Here is a 16,617-nt window from a genome sequence, read left to right as displayed (position 1 = left end):
GGCTCCTCCCCGGCCTCATGGACAGTTTTCACTTCTCCCCTCTAAGTGCCAGCCCGTCCCTCTTACCACGTTCTGCCCTGAGGTAGGATGATTTCACGTTATTTTTTCAACTCTGTTCCTCAGCGCCTGGCTCAGGACCTCCTATATAAAAAGCGCTCAGGAAACGTTTGCTGAATGAAACCCATTCTGACTCCCAGCAAACATCTCTATATGGATGTCCCTCCAACATCTCCCATTCCTGGTGTCCAGAAACCAAAATTCATCATTTCCTTCTTATGCTAAGCCAGTATTTTTTAAGTACCTGATCTGTGTGTTGCATGATTGCATTTTCTAGCCCTGCAAAGTAGGTGGTATTATTACCATTTTACAGGTAAGAAAATTAAAGTTAAGAGATGCTAAGTAACTTACATGAGGTTAAGCAATCAGGAAGTGGTGGAGGTGGGATTTGAACCTTCTAAGAAAGTTAAACTAGGGACAATAGACTATGAAACTTTAAAAACCTTCCTTAGTCCTTTATTTTTCTCAGTTCTTGATTTTTATCCCATGCTGTTTAACCCCTCCTGATTAACCAAAGTTGTTTAAAAATCTTAGGGTCAGAGCTTTCAGTAAAAGATGACAGAAGGAATAGATGTGTTTTTCTGCACTCTTCCAACTCCTTCCTAGTGATGATAGGCTATAAAAGGAATAAACCTGCAAGTACAAAGAGAATAGGACAGGAAGTGACGGCAGGGAGAGTTGTCTACATTTTCGTGCTCAAAGGCAGATGTACAAATGGTAACTGACCGAGCAGACTGGGAAAGCTGAATGCTTGTGCGGGGCAGTAGCCAAGAGTGGACACCTCATACCTGAAATAAACCAGGGACCTCTGAAAGCACCAGTTTGGATGGGGCTAGAGACAAGAGGATTGGTTTATAGTCTGTGAAGAGCCATTGCACCCCCAGGTCCCCTCCCCTACTTGGCATAGCCAGGTAACAAGCCCTTTCCCACAAAGACAGAGGTCTGGACTTCATGGCTTAGCAGTCTTTCCTCATTAGTACCTCCAGTGATTCCTCATTCCTTGGACTTAACCTCAAGAGAAGATGCACTGGAGGCTTTTGAGACTCTCAGACATGAGATGCAGCTGGGGACAGGGTATAGTGCTGATAACAGGCGGTCTGAGATAATCTCTATACACAATGAGGTAGGAGTCTTCACTGCCTTACCCCCTGTGGCTCCTAAAACACTGGCAGCCAGGCTTACAGTCCCTAAGGCCAGAGGCTGGAGGCTTCTTTTCTGCAAAAACTGACCAGTCCAAAAGAAAAGTCTTCTAGATCCTGAAATTTAGGGCTTTCCTAGCAAAATAGCCGGCCTCTGCCTGCTCACCCTTCATGGAAGCCCACACAATGGCAGCCTCTCCCTTTCTCTTCCCGACCCTGCAAAACACAGGACTTTTAATGTACAGCAGTATTTTAGTGAAGCATTTTAACGTTTCACCAAGCATTTGAGAACTCTAACATGAATGTAAGAGAAACAAACTAACTTAGGAAATAGAAACAAAGTGAGGAGCAGAAGAAAAGGAAAGGAGAGAGAAGGAAGGTACTGCATCCATGAAACCAGAGCAAGAGGCTATAAAGGAGGGACATGCAGAAAATCAAAAAGAGCTCTTGGAAATAAAAGAAATATGACTATTGCAATAAAAGATTTGGTGGAAGGAAAGATAGTGAGATAAAGTTGAGAAAATCTCCTGTAAAGAACAGAAACTCAAAAGGGATGGAAATAGGAGAGTTTAAGTTGAAAATAAGAAGCTGAGCCTAAAAGATCCAATGTCCACACAGTAGGAGTTCAAGTTCACGGTAGGGGGAGGGAGTGTGTGTGCAGGGGAGTAGAAAGGAGGAGATGACGGGAAATGACACAGAATTTTCCCAGATCTGAAGGATGTTAAGTTCTAGATCAAAAGACCTAGCAGATGTCTAGCATGATGAACATAAAGAAACCCACACCAGGATCCAAGAGCCTGAGACTTCAGAGGTCTGGGGCCTGAAGAGCCTCCAGAGAGGAGACATCAGACTTCCCAGTAGTAATGGAAGCTAGAGAGCTTGGAGCAACACCATCAACTTTCTGAAGGGGATGGACTTTCACCCTGGAATCTTCCAATCAATGAGGTGTGAGAATAAGGACCTCACACATTTTCATACATGCGGATTGGAAACAATTCATCTCTAATCTCCCAAGTTCCCTTTTAGGAAGCTACAGGAGGATGTACACCACCAAATGACAGGCTAAGCCAAGAGACAGGAAAGCATGGGGTCCAGGAAGAGGGGGGACAATGGAAACCCTGGAGAGATGATGAAGGGAAATCATGATGACAGACGTGGGGGGGTGGGGGACAGAAGTCCATGCAAAGGATCAGTTGCCTAGTGCCTGTGAATGTGTGAAGGGAAATTTGTATGCTAGCAGAGAGTCTGAGTGTGAATTCGATATGGGTACAGAGAAAACCAAGCAAATGGAAAAAAGTTATGAACGCCAAGTAAAACTAAAAGGTATGTAATTTTAAAAAGCTTAAGGCCTGTGTGCTTGACTATGTGGGCATAGCAAGTAACCTGTGGAGACTGGCCTCACTAACAGCTCCAGAGAATGTTTGCTGGATGAGGACAGACCACAGCATCCCCAATACTTGGCTTGGTGCCTGCAGGAGGGAGGTGGTATGCTTGCTGAATGACGGAGCTGCCAGTCTGAGGGAGCTGTGTCTCTTCTTTTGCTTCCTCATTTAGTTAATGGAATCACTGCCCACCCTGTCTGACTTCCCTGTGTCTAAGTCTTGTGGAGGAGATGGTAACACACAGATATTACCACACAACAGGTGTATAAAAGGCAGGAGCCCCTGGAGGTAGGAAAGCCCCCCAAGAGCAGACTTCATCTTTGAGTGTCTTAAGTGCTGAGTAGATGTGTGACTGGTTGAATGACTGGAGTTCCTCAGGGGAAGGGGTGGGGAGCATCAGCCTTTAAGTGGACAGGAAACCAGGAAGTTCCGCTGGGTCCTGAGGCAGGGAAGAAAAGGCTTCAGGAACTGAGAGGTGTGCTGGGGATTCCCACCTAACATTTGACTTGGAAATATGATTATCTGAATGCTTAAAATATCATGACCTGTGGATCTAATAAGCATTCTTATTTCCTGACCTATTAAAAGAAAGGCATTAAAAATAAGCAGATGAGTAATTTTTTTAGAGTAAAGAGAAATTAAGAGAGAAATAGCCTTAAATAATTTTTTTGCTGGGCTTCTCCACGGCTTGAGGTCCTTGGAAATTCAAAGTAGCCCCTTGAGACTATCACACCTGAATGGACTTTTGATGTAAGACAGCCTGGGTTAGAATTCTTTTTTTTTTTAATATAAATTTATTTATTTATTTATTTTTGGCTGTGTTGGGTCTTCGTTTCTGTGCGAGGGCTTTGTCCAGTTGCGGCGAGCGGGGGCCACTCTTCATCGCTGTGCACGGGTCTCTCACTGTCGCGGCCTCTCCTGTTGCGGAGCACAGGCTCCAGACGCGCAGGCTCAGTAGTTGTGGCTCGCGGGCCTAGCCGCTCCGCGGCATGTGGGATCTTCCCGGGCCGGGGCACAAACCCGTGTCCCCTGCATTGGCAGGCGGATTCCTAACCACTGCACCACCAGGGAAGCCCCTGGGTTAGAATTCTTGTCCTGTCACTTCCTGTTGGGGAGTCCTTCAGCAAGTTTTGACCTCTCTCTGCCTCAGCTTCCTCATCAGGATTATCTGGAATAATAATATATATCTTTCCAGAGTGTCGTGGAGCTTACAGGCGACAGTGTACACAGAGCAGGGCCTTTGGGCCACATCTGGCAGTGTATTTTGTTGGCCTCATGGTGTTTGTTTTAATTGTAGTTGTTGGCATTTAAAAATCAGAAATTTCACCTACAAAGTCAGCCTTTCAACTTTTCTGTAAAAATAAAACTAGGCAACGTTGAACTGCATTTCTTTAATAGCAGTTGGTGAGACAGAGAGGTGTGCCACCCCCTGTTGAGGGACCCCACCTTCCCCATTCACCGTCCCCATTCATTCAGCTGCTGTTTAACCCGCAGCTGGCTTCAGTCTGGGTATGTCGTCTGCCTAACCCTTGAAGGGGTGTCCTCATCACACCATGAGTGGTCCTAGTTTTCTGGAGGCCCAGTGCTGGGAAGAAGGATCAGCACGACTCAGAGACTGGGTACTAAGGGTGTCAGTGGTGAGATTAAGAGGGCAAATACCTAAGACGATGAGATGACAGCATTTTTAGATTGTCACGCACACGCGCAGTGAGCCCATTTCTGACTGTTCAGGAGGCTCATCTCATCCCCGCGTGGTCTTGTCACCACCTCTCAGCTGTTTAGGCTCATAGACAGGCCTGCCACGCTGTGTCTCAGCTATTTATCTGTGTGACTTTTTCCCAACTAAGCCACCCTCCTTGAGGGTGGCGGCCGCACCCCTCACATACTTTCTGTCCTTAATGTCTGTGCATTGTCTGCTGGGAGCAGAGTAGGTGCTAAGTAAATGTTTAGCCAATTTAATTAGGTGCCCCTTCAGTGACTTTCCTCGCGCAGGAGACAAGGGATGAATGCACAGCTTTTTAGTCTTTTCTTGCCTTGAGCTGTGTCTTCCCAGTTTGCAAAGTTAACATAAAACCTTCCCTCCAAGCTGTTATGGAGTAGACAAGACTTAAATAATAAATAAAGATGATGTATTGCTTCATGTAAATTTACAGGTGCGCCTGGATATATATGAGTGTTTCTAAAAGGCCATAAACAAAGAGTTTGGATTTCGGCATATTTCAAATGTGTTACAGAAAGCTGCAGTGATCTGTTTTGCAAAAGGCAAAAATATCTTGGTAATGAAAACAGTCACCTGAACTGATGTGTTTTGCAAATTTGGATTATTTTCTTCAAGTGTTTAGCAGTCATTCTGTGTTTATTAAATTGTGCTGAGAACAGAAGGGAAGAGAAATAGAAGTTAACTTTGTAATCCCTCGGAAAAGGGTCACAGTCGGAAGAAAGAAGTCGTGCTCCCTGGGGCTAATGACTGAGACAGGCATTTAGCGGGTTTCCCAGGTTCAGTGGCAAGGTGAGTCCAGCTGTGAAGAGGATGGGGTAGTTCTAGTGTCTGTACCTACCTGTTTATGGTGTGGACTCTTCCCCCAAGCTGCTGCCCTGTGATTTTCAAAAATAAAAAGTTCAACAAGATTGCAGGACAAGATCAATATACAAAAATCAGTTATATTTCTTAACCCTTGTAATGAACAGTCCGAAAATGAAATTAAGAAAACAATTCTGTTCACAATAGTATCAAAAAGAATAAAATACTTAGGAATAAATTTAACAAAACAAGTACAAAGCATATACTCTGAAAAGTACAAAATATTGACAGAAACTTAAGATCTAAGTAAATGGGAAAATATCCCCTGTTCATAGGTCAGAAGACTTAACATTGTTAAGATGTCAGTACTCCCCAAACTGATCTTCAGATTCCACGCAATTCCTATAAGAATCCCAGCTGATTTCTTTGTGGAAATCGATAAACTAATTCTAAAATTCATAGGGAATTAGAGGGTACATAGAAAGCTAAAACAATCTGAAAAAGAAGAATCCAGTAAGAGGGCTCACACATTGTAATTTCAAAACTTACTACAAAGCAACAGTAATCCAGACAGCATGGTACTGGCACCAGGATAGAATTAGAGACTGATGGAATAGAATTGAGAGTCCAGAAATAATAAGCCCACACATCTGTGGTCAGCTGACTTTTCAGCCAGGGTGCCATGATCATTCAATGGAGAAAGAAGTCAATCACAAAAGGCCATGACTATGGGATTCCATTTAGGGGTGAGTCCAGAATAGGACAGTAGATTAGTGAGTGCTTAGGGCTGGGCTGGGGGCACAGAGGGGTGATAGCTAAAGGGTTTGAGGTGACGAAAATGTTCTAGAACTGACTTGTGATGGGTGCACATACCTGTGAATATACTAAAAAACCACTGACTTGTATAGTTTAAACAGGTGAATCGTGTGGCATATGAATTATATCTCAATAAAGCTGTTAAAATTACAATAAAAAATGAAAACCAAATCCAACAAACACTTATAACAGGGTACAGCAAACTAAATTATGGTCATTAAAATGGCAGAAGGGGACATTTTAAAAGTTACAGTAGGATTAAAGTATACAAGCTAAGAAAAAAGAGACATGAGCCATACTAAGAAGGATTAAAATGCAATAAAATAAATATAAAGGTTTAAAAGAGCTTTGAAACCAGAAAACTGGAATTAAAAAGAATGAAGATCAGAAACACAGGATAAAGGGCTAGCATAAACATGAAAAGAATAGAAGATTGTCAGGAAAGTTTAAAGCCTAGAAAATGAATGGTGCTCGAGGGGAAAACAGGTCAAACAGTTAAAAATAGCGAGATTTCTCTAAGTTAAAAGTGACAAGATTGATTAAAGGACTCTAGCTAAAATATGAAGATAATTACTCTCATTAATAATTAAGATGAATAAAATAAACAGACCTTTTAATATGGCAAAAACTATTAAAGGCAGGAACTTAAAAGAGTAGAGAAAGGGGTAGAATCCTCAGTGGCATAAATTCTGGGCCTTGGGTGACTTCACTGGGGTTGAGGGGGCACAGGCACCTGGAAGGTGCCCTTGTGGGAAAACAGTCCTTTCCTCTGTGTCCCCCCCAGGAGGGAACACGGGCTCAAGCCTGCTGGCCGCTCCATCGACCCCCCTGAGCAGGAAGATGGGCCTGCCTGGCCTGTGGGGTGGAAGGAGCAGGCTGGCAATGGGGGGAAGGGCGGTGAGGTCTGGGGCAGAATTCTGGAGAATGAGACGGGGACAGACAACAGTAGATGTGCCTCGGAGGTGAGGGACTGGCAACATTGTCCTTTGAGAACTTTCTGTGGTATGATTGAGGGATGAGAAGGGAAGGCTCCCCATGCTTGGAAGAGCCCGAAGGCAAGTGCTGGGACCTGTGAGCACAGGGCTGGCCTACAGGTGAGCAGCCTGGCCACAGAGAGGTTCAGGGGGCCAGTAAAGTGACTGAGAGGTGTCTGCGTGGTGAGGTTTCATTCTTGAACAGCGCCCACCTTGGAGTCCTAGAGAAAGTTCTGCCTGTCGGTCACACTCGAAGAGCTTTGGGGACCTAAGTGATCCGTCCAGAGGGTCCGGGAGGTGGTACTCGCACCAGATATTGAAGGATGACTGAACCTCTAGACCGAGGCCGTTTCCACAGTTTCCTAAACCTGTGTGAGCCCCCGTGTGTGCTGTCAGGACCCGCGCTGCCTTGCACAGTTAGCCAGAGAGACCTTTGACTCTGATGGCTTGTCTTAGGGCGTGAAAAAGAGGAAGGGGCTAGGGGAGATTCCGCACATTGTTAGCCATTTTGTGCCTTGGGGGGCGCGGGGCGGAAGAACCGTGGAGGGAATTTGCGGGGCACTGAGCCAAGTGTTAGTTCTTTGACTCTGATCCCTTTATCACCCCATCATCTCAGTGCTACTCTTCACTGATAAGCAACTAAAGCACAGATCACTTGCCTAAGGTCACAGAGCTGGGACGTGCTGGTAGGGGAGTGAGCACAGAAAAGTGTGGCTCTTAAGGTGAAGGTGAAAGTGAAGGCGGCCTGGGTGGCCGGGGGCAGGAGACTCCTCCATCAGCCCTTCTTCCACACCCCCCGGTAACTTCCCATCATGCCTGCAGAATGAAAAATAAAACCTCTGCTTGGCTAGAGACCATCTGCAATCATCTGCAATCTCCTCTTCGTTCTCATCCTCATTCCTGCCTCTCCCACCAGCACCCCTTCCCAAACGGCCAGTCCTTTTCCACCTCTGTGCCTTTGCTGGTGCCCTTCCGTCTGCCTGGAATGCCTGTCCTCTCCTGCCAAGACAGTTTCTTCCGGATCCTTTAATATCCCACCCAAATGGCCCCTCCTCTCTCCCTTCCCCTGCGTAGTCTTTTTGTCTGCCAGCTCTGTGGGTTTTGGAAGCAGAGCCCTGAGTGCATTGTAGCCGATTTCTCTGTAGCCATCCAGCTGGAGAGCGTACCCTGAGCACTCAACTCATTCACTCCCTTAGTCCTTACTCCCAGGTTAGTCTAGACACGTTGTAGAATTATCCCCGCCTTGTAGATGAGAAGCCTGAGGCTCAGAGGTTCACAGCTTGCTCATGGTAGGGCCGGAGTTCATGCCTGGGCCTGTGTGAAGCCTAATCACCCTGTCCGAGGCTCCCTGGCCTCTCTCTCAGACACAACCCTTTGCAGGGGTGGGAACCCTGTCTTGTCCTTCTTTATGTATTGTAGGCCCATCACAGAATAAATGCTGTGAAATTGAATGAAAGGCCCCAAGCAGCCTCCTGACATTTCCAACACCGGTGACTCCGTCTGACACTGGAGCCCCCAAGCTCTGTTTTTCCGAGGTTGTGGTGGTGATAACAGTAATGATAGAGCAGTAGCAAGCACTGTCCCGAGCACTCTGTGAGGAAGATGCTATTCTTGTCCCCATTTCGTAGCTGAGCAGCCTGAGGCACAGGGCTGTGGGATCACTCAGCCACGCTGATGCAGCCAGTAAGAGGCAGAGGCAGGTTCTCACCAGACAGACTGACTCCAGAGCCCATACTTTTCACCCGCTCCATCGCCCTGGGTGTGGGCTGCTGCACCCTCCTCCGTCCTTCTGGGTGCTGCCCTGAATGCTGTCCTTCCATCTCTGGTTAGGCCTCTCTGCCGGTACCCAAGGCAGTCACCTCCTTAGAATGTCCCATGGGCTTGCTTATAGTTTCAGTTTCCCAGACTATCTGAATGACTGACCAGCCCAGCCCCATTCAGGGGTGTGTGTGTGTGTGTGTGTGTGTGCGTGCGTGCTGGTGGAGTGAAGGGGGTAACTCTGAATTTACATAGCTTCCGCTTGGCTTACTAGTAGGACTGTCTCTTTGTCTGTGACCCTTTAAGAGGAAGTCTGTCCTGGGGCTCATTTGTTGCCTTTTTTCCCTCCCGGCTTGATCACTGTTGAGGGTACCACTCTGCTAGGAGGCGGATGAGATGTTGTATTGGGAATGTGAGACACACGGGCTGTTGGTTCTACGTCACAGCCGCTCTGGCTTTTCCTTTACAAGGAACAGTGCTTTCTGGTAGAAATGTGAAATTCAGGCCCAACCATGTGGCCTAGTGTGGAAGGAAGGCCACCTACTGGGTCCAAGGCCACTTAGATCACTTGAGCCCTCTGAGCTTCAGTTTCCTTTTCCTTAAAATGGTGATAATAACTTGCAGAATTCACACGATGATTAAGTAAAATAGCCTCTGAAAGGACCTAACACAGTGCCTGGCCCATCCCAGGTACTCAGTAAAGATTCTGTCCTTCCTTTCTTCCTTTTTGGATCTTCAGGATGTCTGAATTAAGGCACTTTTCATGCTAAGGTGGAGCCCTTCCTGGATCATTGACACAGAAGAACTGCGTGGTTCCTTTGTGTGGAAATGCTGACCTTAGTGCACGCCACATGTTTTTGTGTGTGTAAAATGCCTAAAACTTTGTGTGTTTGAGAGCACGAGCAGTGATCTAGCCGGTTGTATTTCTCCTCCCTTTTGTTCCTGGAAGGAAAACCCTGCACCCAGGGGTCAGGGGCCGACATCAATGGGACCGCGACTCCTCCAGGGCGGTTGCAGGTAACCGAGGTGGCAGCTCAGATGGAGTGACAGGCCACGTTCACCTGCGTGAGTCTGCTGACCAGTCTCACTCTAGCCCCTTCTGCTTTGACTTCAGCTGCCTTGTGCTCTGGAACAATATCCTTAAAAATAGCAAGTATGAGGGACTTACTTCCCTGGTGGTTCAGTGGTTAAGACTCCATGCTCCCACTGCAGGGGGCCCGGGTTTGATCCCTGGTTGGGGAACTATGATCCTGCAAGCTGAGTAGCACAGCAAAAAAAAAAAAAAAGGCAGGTATGAGCTGAAGGGATTTTAATAAAAATAGAAATTCTGAGTCTGGAAAAAACTCTAGAACTATGGGAAATGCATAAAGATCTGGTGAAACGAATTCCAAGTGGTCCCTTGGACCATGAAGCTCAGACTGCACTGTGCCCCATCCTTTACCTGCTTTTTCTCCTGCCTCTATACCCCAGCCCCACGAGGCTGACATTCTTTCTCATCAGCCCTGGTTTGCGGGCGAGTCAGTGGAGGCTGAGGGAGGTTGACCAGCTTGCCCAGGTTCCCACACCAGCTCGGGCAGAAGAGTCCAGATTCTTAACCACTGTGCAGGCTCGCTCTCTCTCACGCAAGGTTTTCCAAAGGAAAGATGCAAATGACATGGCCTGAGGAAAGGGAAACGTTGCTGCCATCAGTGTGTTGAGAAAGACGAGAGACAGATGCAGCGTGGGTGAATGACCAGGGCTTACCTCTCTGACGGATACAGAAACAAGTGCAGTTGGGATTCAGGGCAGAGAAATCAGCTGTGCTCAGGGACAGGCAGAGCTGCAGACCCTGTGGCCCCAAACCTCTCCAGGCGCCATCTGCATGAGTCATAGCAGCCTCCTGCTCAGCCCAGCCTTAGATGCTGGAGCTCACCCCTTGAGATGTGTTGGGACTCCCCCTCCCCCCACTGGGTCGCATGCTCCTTGTTGGTCCTGGGGGCTCACAGTTCCCAGTGTGATCGCAGGGAGCAGCCTGGTCCTCCTGCGTCACCCTCAGCCTCCCCCAGCCAGCGGCCTGCCTGTCTAGGCGCCTTCCTGAACCCCATGCTCAGAACCAGAGCAGGGGAGAGTTCCCATGGGACCCAGGAGCCAGGTCACCCTGACCGTGGGCCAGTTGTGGGGCTTTCCTACCTGGCAGGAAGGGACCAACCACCTTGAGTTCAGTTCCTGTTTGTCACGCCTTTGCACGGTGCTAGGTGCCGGTGATGCCATTAAGAGCAACTGCTGTGTTAGTTGAGAGTCAGACAGCCTGGGTCACATCCTAGCTCTGCCACTTCACAGCTCCGTCGCTTTGAGCAAGTCACTTAACATTTCTGTGCCTCAGCTTCCGCGTCTGTACAGTGCAGCTTACAGGGGCCTGCCAGCCTCAGATCATGAGATGTGATGGGTTAATTTATGTAACGCTCACAACACAGTGCCTGGCCCACGGCTCCACGCCAACCTCTGTATAGACGTTGTCTCGGGTCTCGCTGACACTCACCCGTGAGGCGGAGAACATCATCTCATTTCACTGACTGGGGAACAGAGAGCTACAGCAAGTCATCGCCCCAGAGTTACAGAGCTGAGCTTGAAACCCACATGTGCCTGACCCGGGAGCCCGTTTATCCCCACTCTCCTCTGAGCATCCTTCCATCCTGGCTGTCAGCAGAGGACGCAGCTGTGCCATCAGGAGAAGGCTCTGACGGGGGATGCAGGTGAGAACAGCTACTGCCTCGGCATGAGGAGCGGAAGGCTGATGGCTGAGAGCGTTTTCCTTTGTTGCCTTGGAGTCCGTGAGTGTACTAGTGACGTTTTTCCTCTTCCACTTAGCTTACTTTGAGGGCTGTTCTGTGTATCTTTTCTTGGCTAATTAGCCCCTTAAGGAAGTTATAAAAGTGTGGGAAAAAAATCACACTGGGCTCTTGCCTGAGAGCGAGTCCGTCTGCCTCCATAAATGCTGCATTGTGTCACCCCTCACGCGGGCTGGCCCTTGCCCCGGGTCACCCGCTGTTCTCAGTCACATGGGCATCTTTGAATTAGGGGCCATATGCCATCAAAGGTTTAGGGCTTGGGCTTCGAGGCTGGACTGCCCAGTAAATCCCAGCTCTTCACTTGCTAAGGGATGGGAGTTTGGGCAAATCCCTTGGCTCCTCACGTTCTCAGGCATGAAACAGGGATGGTAGCCCACCTCCTAAGGCTGTGATGAGGACTAACGCATATAACCCGCCGGGAGAGCTTAGATCAGCGTCAGGGACCTGGCAGGCGTCCGAGAAGTGGTGGTGGTTTTATTGTTAGGAGCAGGAGGTCGCTCTGTGAGTACCAGCTTAGGGGTGAGAGGGGGGCTGAGGGGCTTGGCAGTAGCTCAAGGTAGAGGACAGAGAGGAAGACCAGGTGGCAAGTGGCTTGGCGGCCAGTGTTCTGCCCATGTGCTGGGGGTGCTGGCCACGGGGAGAACCCAGTCCCGGGCCCCGGAGCCTTGAAATAGTTCTCACCCATTCAGATGGCCCAGGGGTCCCCTCGTTCCCAGGTCTTCCCTCTTGGGAGGGGGAGGCCAGGAGCAAAGCGCAAAGCTTTGGAAGCAGGAAGGGAGGACCTGGCAGGCGCAGAGGGAGCCAGGGGCAGGGAGGCTGTGCCAGACGCGGCTTCGCAGGCTTCATGTTTCTTCTCATGAAAAGTCAAGAACTGGGGGATTTTCTCTCACTGGCGGGAGTGGAGGGGAGTCAGCTGGTGCCCGATCCCTGCCGAGGGTGCCCGCACGCCTGCTGACCTTTGGCCCCAGGCCAGCCCTCCCGGAGGGTTCTGGTGGGTCAGCCTCTGTGGACCTGACTCTGAGGGTAAAGTCTCTGATGTCAGAGTTCAGGCCCCTGAGATGCTTTACTGTTTGTGAACTTCACCTGCAAACCACGTGCTGTGTCCCCCACCTACAGAGAATCCCCTGCCCGAGTTGGGGTGATTGGACTTGATCTGCTCAGACGTTAGTCTGTGCTGCCCTGGTGTGGGTGTTCCACACACCTTCACAGCAAGGCCCTCAGTGGCACAGCTCCTGCGTAGGAGGCACTGGGTTGCAGGGACCAGCTTCACTGCCACCGCTCCTTGCCCTGGTACCCGAGGATTCTGCACCTCGGTGTGCTGATGGACGCTGGTGGAGAAGCTGCTGATAGCCCTGCTGTAACAATTACTACAAATACAGTGACTTAACACAACACAAACTCGTTGTTTTATCATTCTGAAGGTTGGAAGTCTGTCATTGGACTAAAATCGAGGTTTCGGCAGGGCCGTGCTCCTTCTGGAGGCTCTAGGAAAGAATCCATTTCCTGGCCTTTTCCAGTTTTTAGACTCTGCTTGCATTTCTTGGCTCGTGGTCCCTTCCATCTTCAAAGCCAGCAGCGTAGCATCTTCCAATCTCTCACTCTGATCCTCCTGCCTCCGTCTTACAAGGACTCTGTGATGTTATACTGGTCCCAGCCAGGTATTCCAGGATAATCTCAAAATCCTTGACCACCAGCACCATGACAAAAAGCCTTAACTTAATCATGCCTGCAAGTCCCTTCTGCCACGGCAGGTAACATATTCATAGGTTCCAGGGATGAAAGCGTGCACATCCTTGAGGGGCTGTTATTCTGCCTCCCTGCTGTCAGTATCATAGGACATCATAGTGTAGAACCATCTCTTCCATATCAGAGACTGGCACCTGCCTGAGTCACTTAGCCCCTGCCACAGGCTACTGGGAGTTTGGGCAAGTTAGTTAACGCGTCTGTACCTCAGTTTCTTCATCTGTATGCCTCCTAGGGTTGTCAGGATCAAAGGAGTTAGCACACGTAGTGTCAAGATGTTTTTCCTTTCCCTTGTACCTCTCGTGTTACAGCCATAGGCGTGAGCTTGTTATTTTCCCCACATGGTGCTTCCGTAGGTTGAGTACCGGTGCCTTGTGATTGTCTGAAGGCAGGCGCTCGCCTGCAGAGCATGGTGACTTGTCCGTGTCCTGCCCCTAGTCCTGGTCGTCGTTTATATTATTCACAGAAGCTGGGTCTATAAAGAGTTCTGTGTGGACCTCTTACTATTGGCAGTTTTGCCTCTTTTTGAGTTATTTCTTGGAGTAAATTCCTACCCTTGGAATCATGGAGTTAAAGGCCTCTCGAAATGCTCTGGAAAGGTCATAGAACTTGTCCACACTGCTGCCATACCTTAGTGGCAACGGGTATTGGCTTAAAAGGGAGAAGATTGTATTCATCCTTTCAGCAATACCGCCCATGTGCCTGCTGTGTGCCGGGCACTATGCGGGGGAGCGGGGGGGCGGTGATGGGAAAAGACAGGCACGTTTCCTGTAGTCATGGAGCTTGCCTGAAGCAGAGGCTGCTGTTTATTTAACAGGCCCCTCATTATTCCTTTCATTTGCATTTCTTTGTTCACTAATAATATGTTTTTTGTTTTTAAAGCAATTTTATGGAGTCAGTATTCAGGTCTCGTGCCCCAAGGTGTGCAGTGTTAAATGTTCCAAACTCGATGTCCTGTGTGGCCGTTTTCTCGGGGCCTCTGGGTCTGCTGAAGCCGCCTCCCCCAGGGCCGCACTGATTTGTCATCATGGAACCGTGTGCCTGTGTTCCCAGGGACCGACGTCATGGTGCGCTGCCTTAGGCTGCTGAAGGAGTTCAAGCGGAAGGTCGAAGACCAGGACGACGACGAGGACGAGGAGGCCATTTCCAAGGCCGTGCCACCGGTGGACATCGTGTATGAGCGGGACATGCTCACACAGACCTACGAGCTCAGTAAGTCCCGTTCTCCTACCTGCATATACACAGGGTTCCCGAGCTTTGAGTCGAGGTGTGTTTCGGTCACATGTTGAAAGAGGGCCCTGCTGTCGAGAATGTCACGCAGCGGGAAGCCCCCCGGTCCCCTTGAGGGTTTAGGCTTTGGGGTCAGATTTGAGTTTGAGTCCTTGCTCTGCCCCTTGTCCGCCAGCTAGAGACTTTAGCAAGGTCTCCGAGCCTCAGTTCCCTCATCTGTAAAATGGGGATATCTCCCCTAGCATGTAAGAGGACTGAATAAGTAGGATTGAAACATCTGGTGTAGTGCCTGGTACGTAGAAAGCACTAAAAAATTACCTATTAATATTACTACTCAAAGATTTGAGAGTCACCTACCAACTTCTAAAATTGGTCTGGAATCATTGCAGCCTGGGGATTGTTGTGATGAAGGGGGAAGAAACATGTCTCTGTCCATTCCTCCCCCTTCCCCTAAATCCCCTAAAATCTATGTAAGACAGCAGTGACCCAGTGCCATAGATGGTGTGGCCACAGGTCGCTGTGGAGCGGAGGATGTCTAGAGTAGAAGGGGAGGGGCTGCAGGAGATCTGGTTCAGCCAGCAGGTACGAAAGCACCTGGCAAATCAGCACAGCCTTTAGGAAAGGCTGTTTGGCTGTTTCCATCAACTCTTCAACATCTCTCAGGGTCTGTTCCTCAGAACACAGTTTGAGAAATGCTGTCCTTAACCCTTTCATCCCCGCTTTTAGCATGTTACTAGTTTAACATAGGAACACATTCTAGTCACCTCTTTGCATTCTGCTGTTTATTTTTATGCATGGACAATACAGCAAAATTGCCTTTATCCAGATCGGTTTTGCCTGGCGGCCTCAAGTGTATGCCACATCAGGAAATCAAGGGGAAGCTCTTTCTGACGGTCCAAGAGTGTTGCCCCGAAGTCTGCCCTGTAGTATTTTACTGGAGGGACTCCCGCCCACCGCCACCCCACCAGGCTCCTTCCTGGAGTTCCCAACCCCTGAGTAGTCGAGTAAATTTGAAAGGGCTCATTGGAGGAAGATGCAGTAATAGCACAGCGTGTAGCAGGGCAGGAGCTGGCACACCAGACAGAGCAATTAATAGAGCACAGTTGCCTACCGGTCATTTATTACAGGGCCAAATAGCATTATTTCCTTCTGTGGCCCCTGCTGGCCGGCAGCTGTTACGGGATAAGGCAATAATCCGTGTCTGTAGTGCCTCTGAGTCTACCGAGAAGGATGGGCAGATGTTCTTCTTTAAAAATTCCTTCAGTGCTTTTTAAAAGGCTCAGTTTAATTTAGCTGAGAAAGTTGGTTCGTGTGAAAGCACACACTTCCTGCTGCAGGATAAAACAGCGTCCCTGGAACTTGGTGGATCGGGCGTCGGTTGCTTGACATACAGCTTTGACGTGGAAGAGTCAGATAGTGAGCGCTTAAAAATGAGCAATGAGTCGGAGCATTCAGAGTCTTGGGAGGGGAGGGTGGGAGGAGGCAGGTGTCTTATTCTGTTTGTCGGTTTCCCCGCATTGAAATGTCTGGGAACGGACCTGACTTGTGCAGAACGGCTCCGCGGTGGAGGCTGGGGTTCAAGTGTATTGTTTCACATAGTTGAGCGTCGAGGCACGAAAGGCATTTCCCAAGCTGAAATCCGAGTGGCTATGAACGTGGGAAAACTGGAAGCCAGAATGCTGTGCCGTCTCCTTCAGAGATTCAAAGTGGTCAAGGTAACAGCGTGAGTTCATTGTCTTCGGATGTGCACACAGCGTGGTTCTGAAGGGCTGTCTCAGACCTCGGGAGCCCAGGCCGGCCTTCCGTCTCGGTCAAGGGGGCAGATGGCTGCCAGGGAGGGCGGGAGCGCTGAACGCAGCCCACAAGTGTGCCCCACCCCACCCCCACTGTGGATTTTGTTGGTTTTCGCTTTTTGAAAATTGAATGAGTTGTCAGCATTGAAAAGTCAGCAGGAGCTGCTGCAGCCCAGGGAGCAGGCCCCCCACTCCCGCGTGGGGCGTCAGCTGAGGTGGCACCTCCGACGGCGCCCAGACACAAAGCGGGCACCCCCCAGGCCTCAGTCCCAGCCGGCCCTCCCTCTCATTTACGTTCCTCGCCTGGGTCCTGGGGACACCGAGTCGGCCAACTGTGTCTGGTGTCCCCTTTTGGGACCCAGACCTGCTATCTCAG

At 49.3% G+C, this 16,617-nt stretch overlaps 1 protein-coding gene across 4 annotated transcripts in view; it reads left to right on the top strand.

Moving 5' to 3' along the window:
* Nucleotides 1-16,617, top strand: part of GTF3C1 (general transcription factor IIIC subunit 1) — a 72,536-nt gene that overhangs the window by 12,515 nt on the left and 43,404 nt on the right. For 2 of the 4 annotated variants that reach the window (XM_061210303.1, XM_061210302.1), the window contains exons 7-8: nucleotides 14,272-14,430; nucleotides 16,000-16,163. In XM_061210303.1, the coding sequence (XP_061066286.1) occupies nucleotides 14,272-14,430; nucleotides 16,000-16,163 (323 nt within the window). Of the gene's footprint in view, nucleotides 1-14,271; nucleotides 14,431-15,999; nucleotides 16,164-16,617 lie in introns of those variants that run through there. The other 2 variants (XM_061210304.1, XM_061210305.1) reach the window with 2 other exon arrangements.

This window comes from Eubalaena glacialis, chromosome 13 (genome assembly GCF_028564815.1).
Source record: "Eubalaena glacialis isolate mEubGla1 chromosome 13, mEubGla1.1.hap2.+ XY, whole genome shotgun sequence".
Classification (NCBI taxonomy): Eukaryota; Metazoa; Chordata; class Mammalia; order Artiodactyla; family Balaenidae; genus Eubalaena; species Eubalaena glacialis.
The sequence above is the reverse complement of the archived record's forward strand: the minus strand, read 5'-3'. Positions and strand labels throughout refer to the sequence as shown.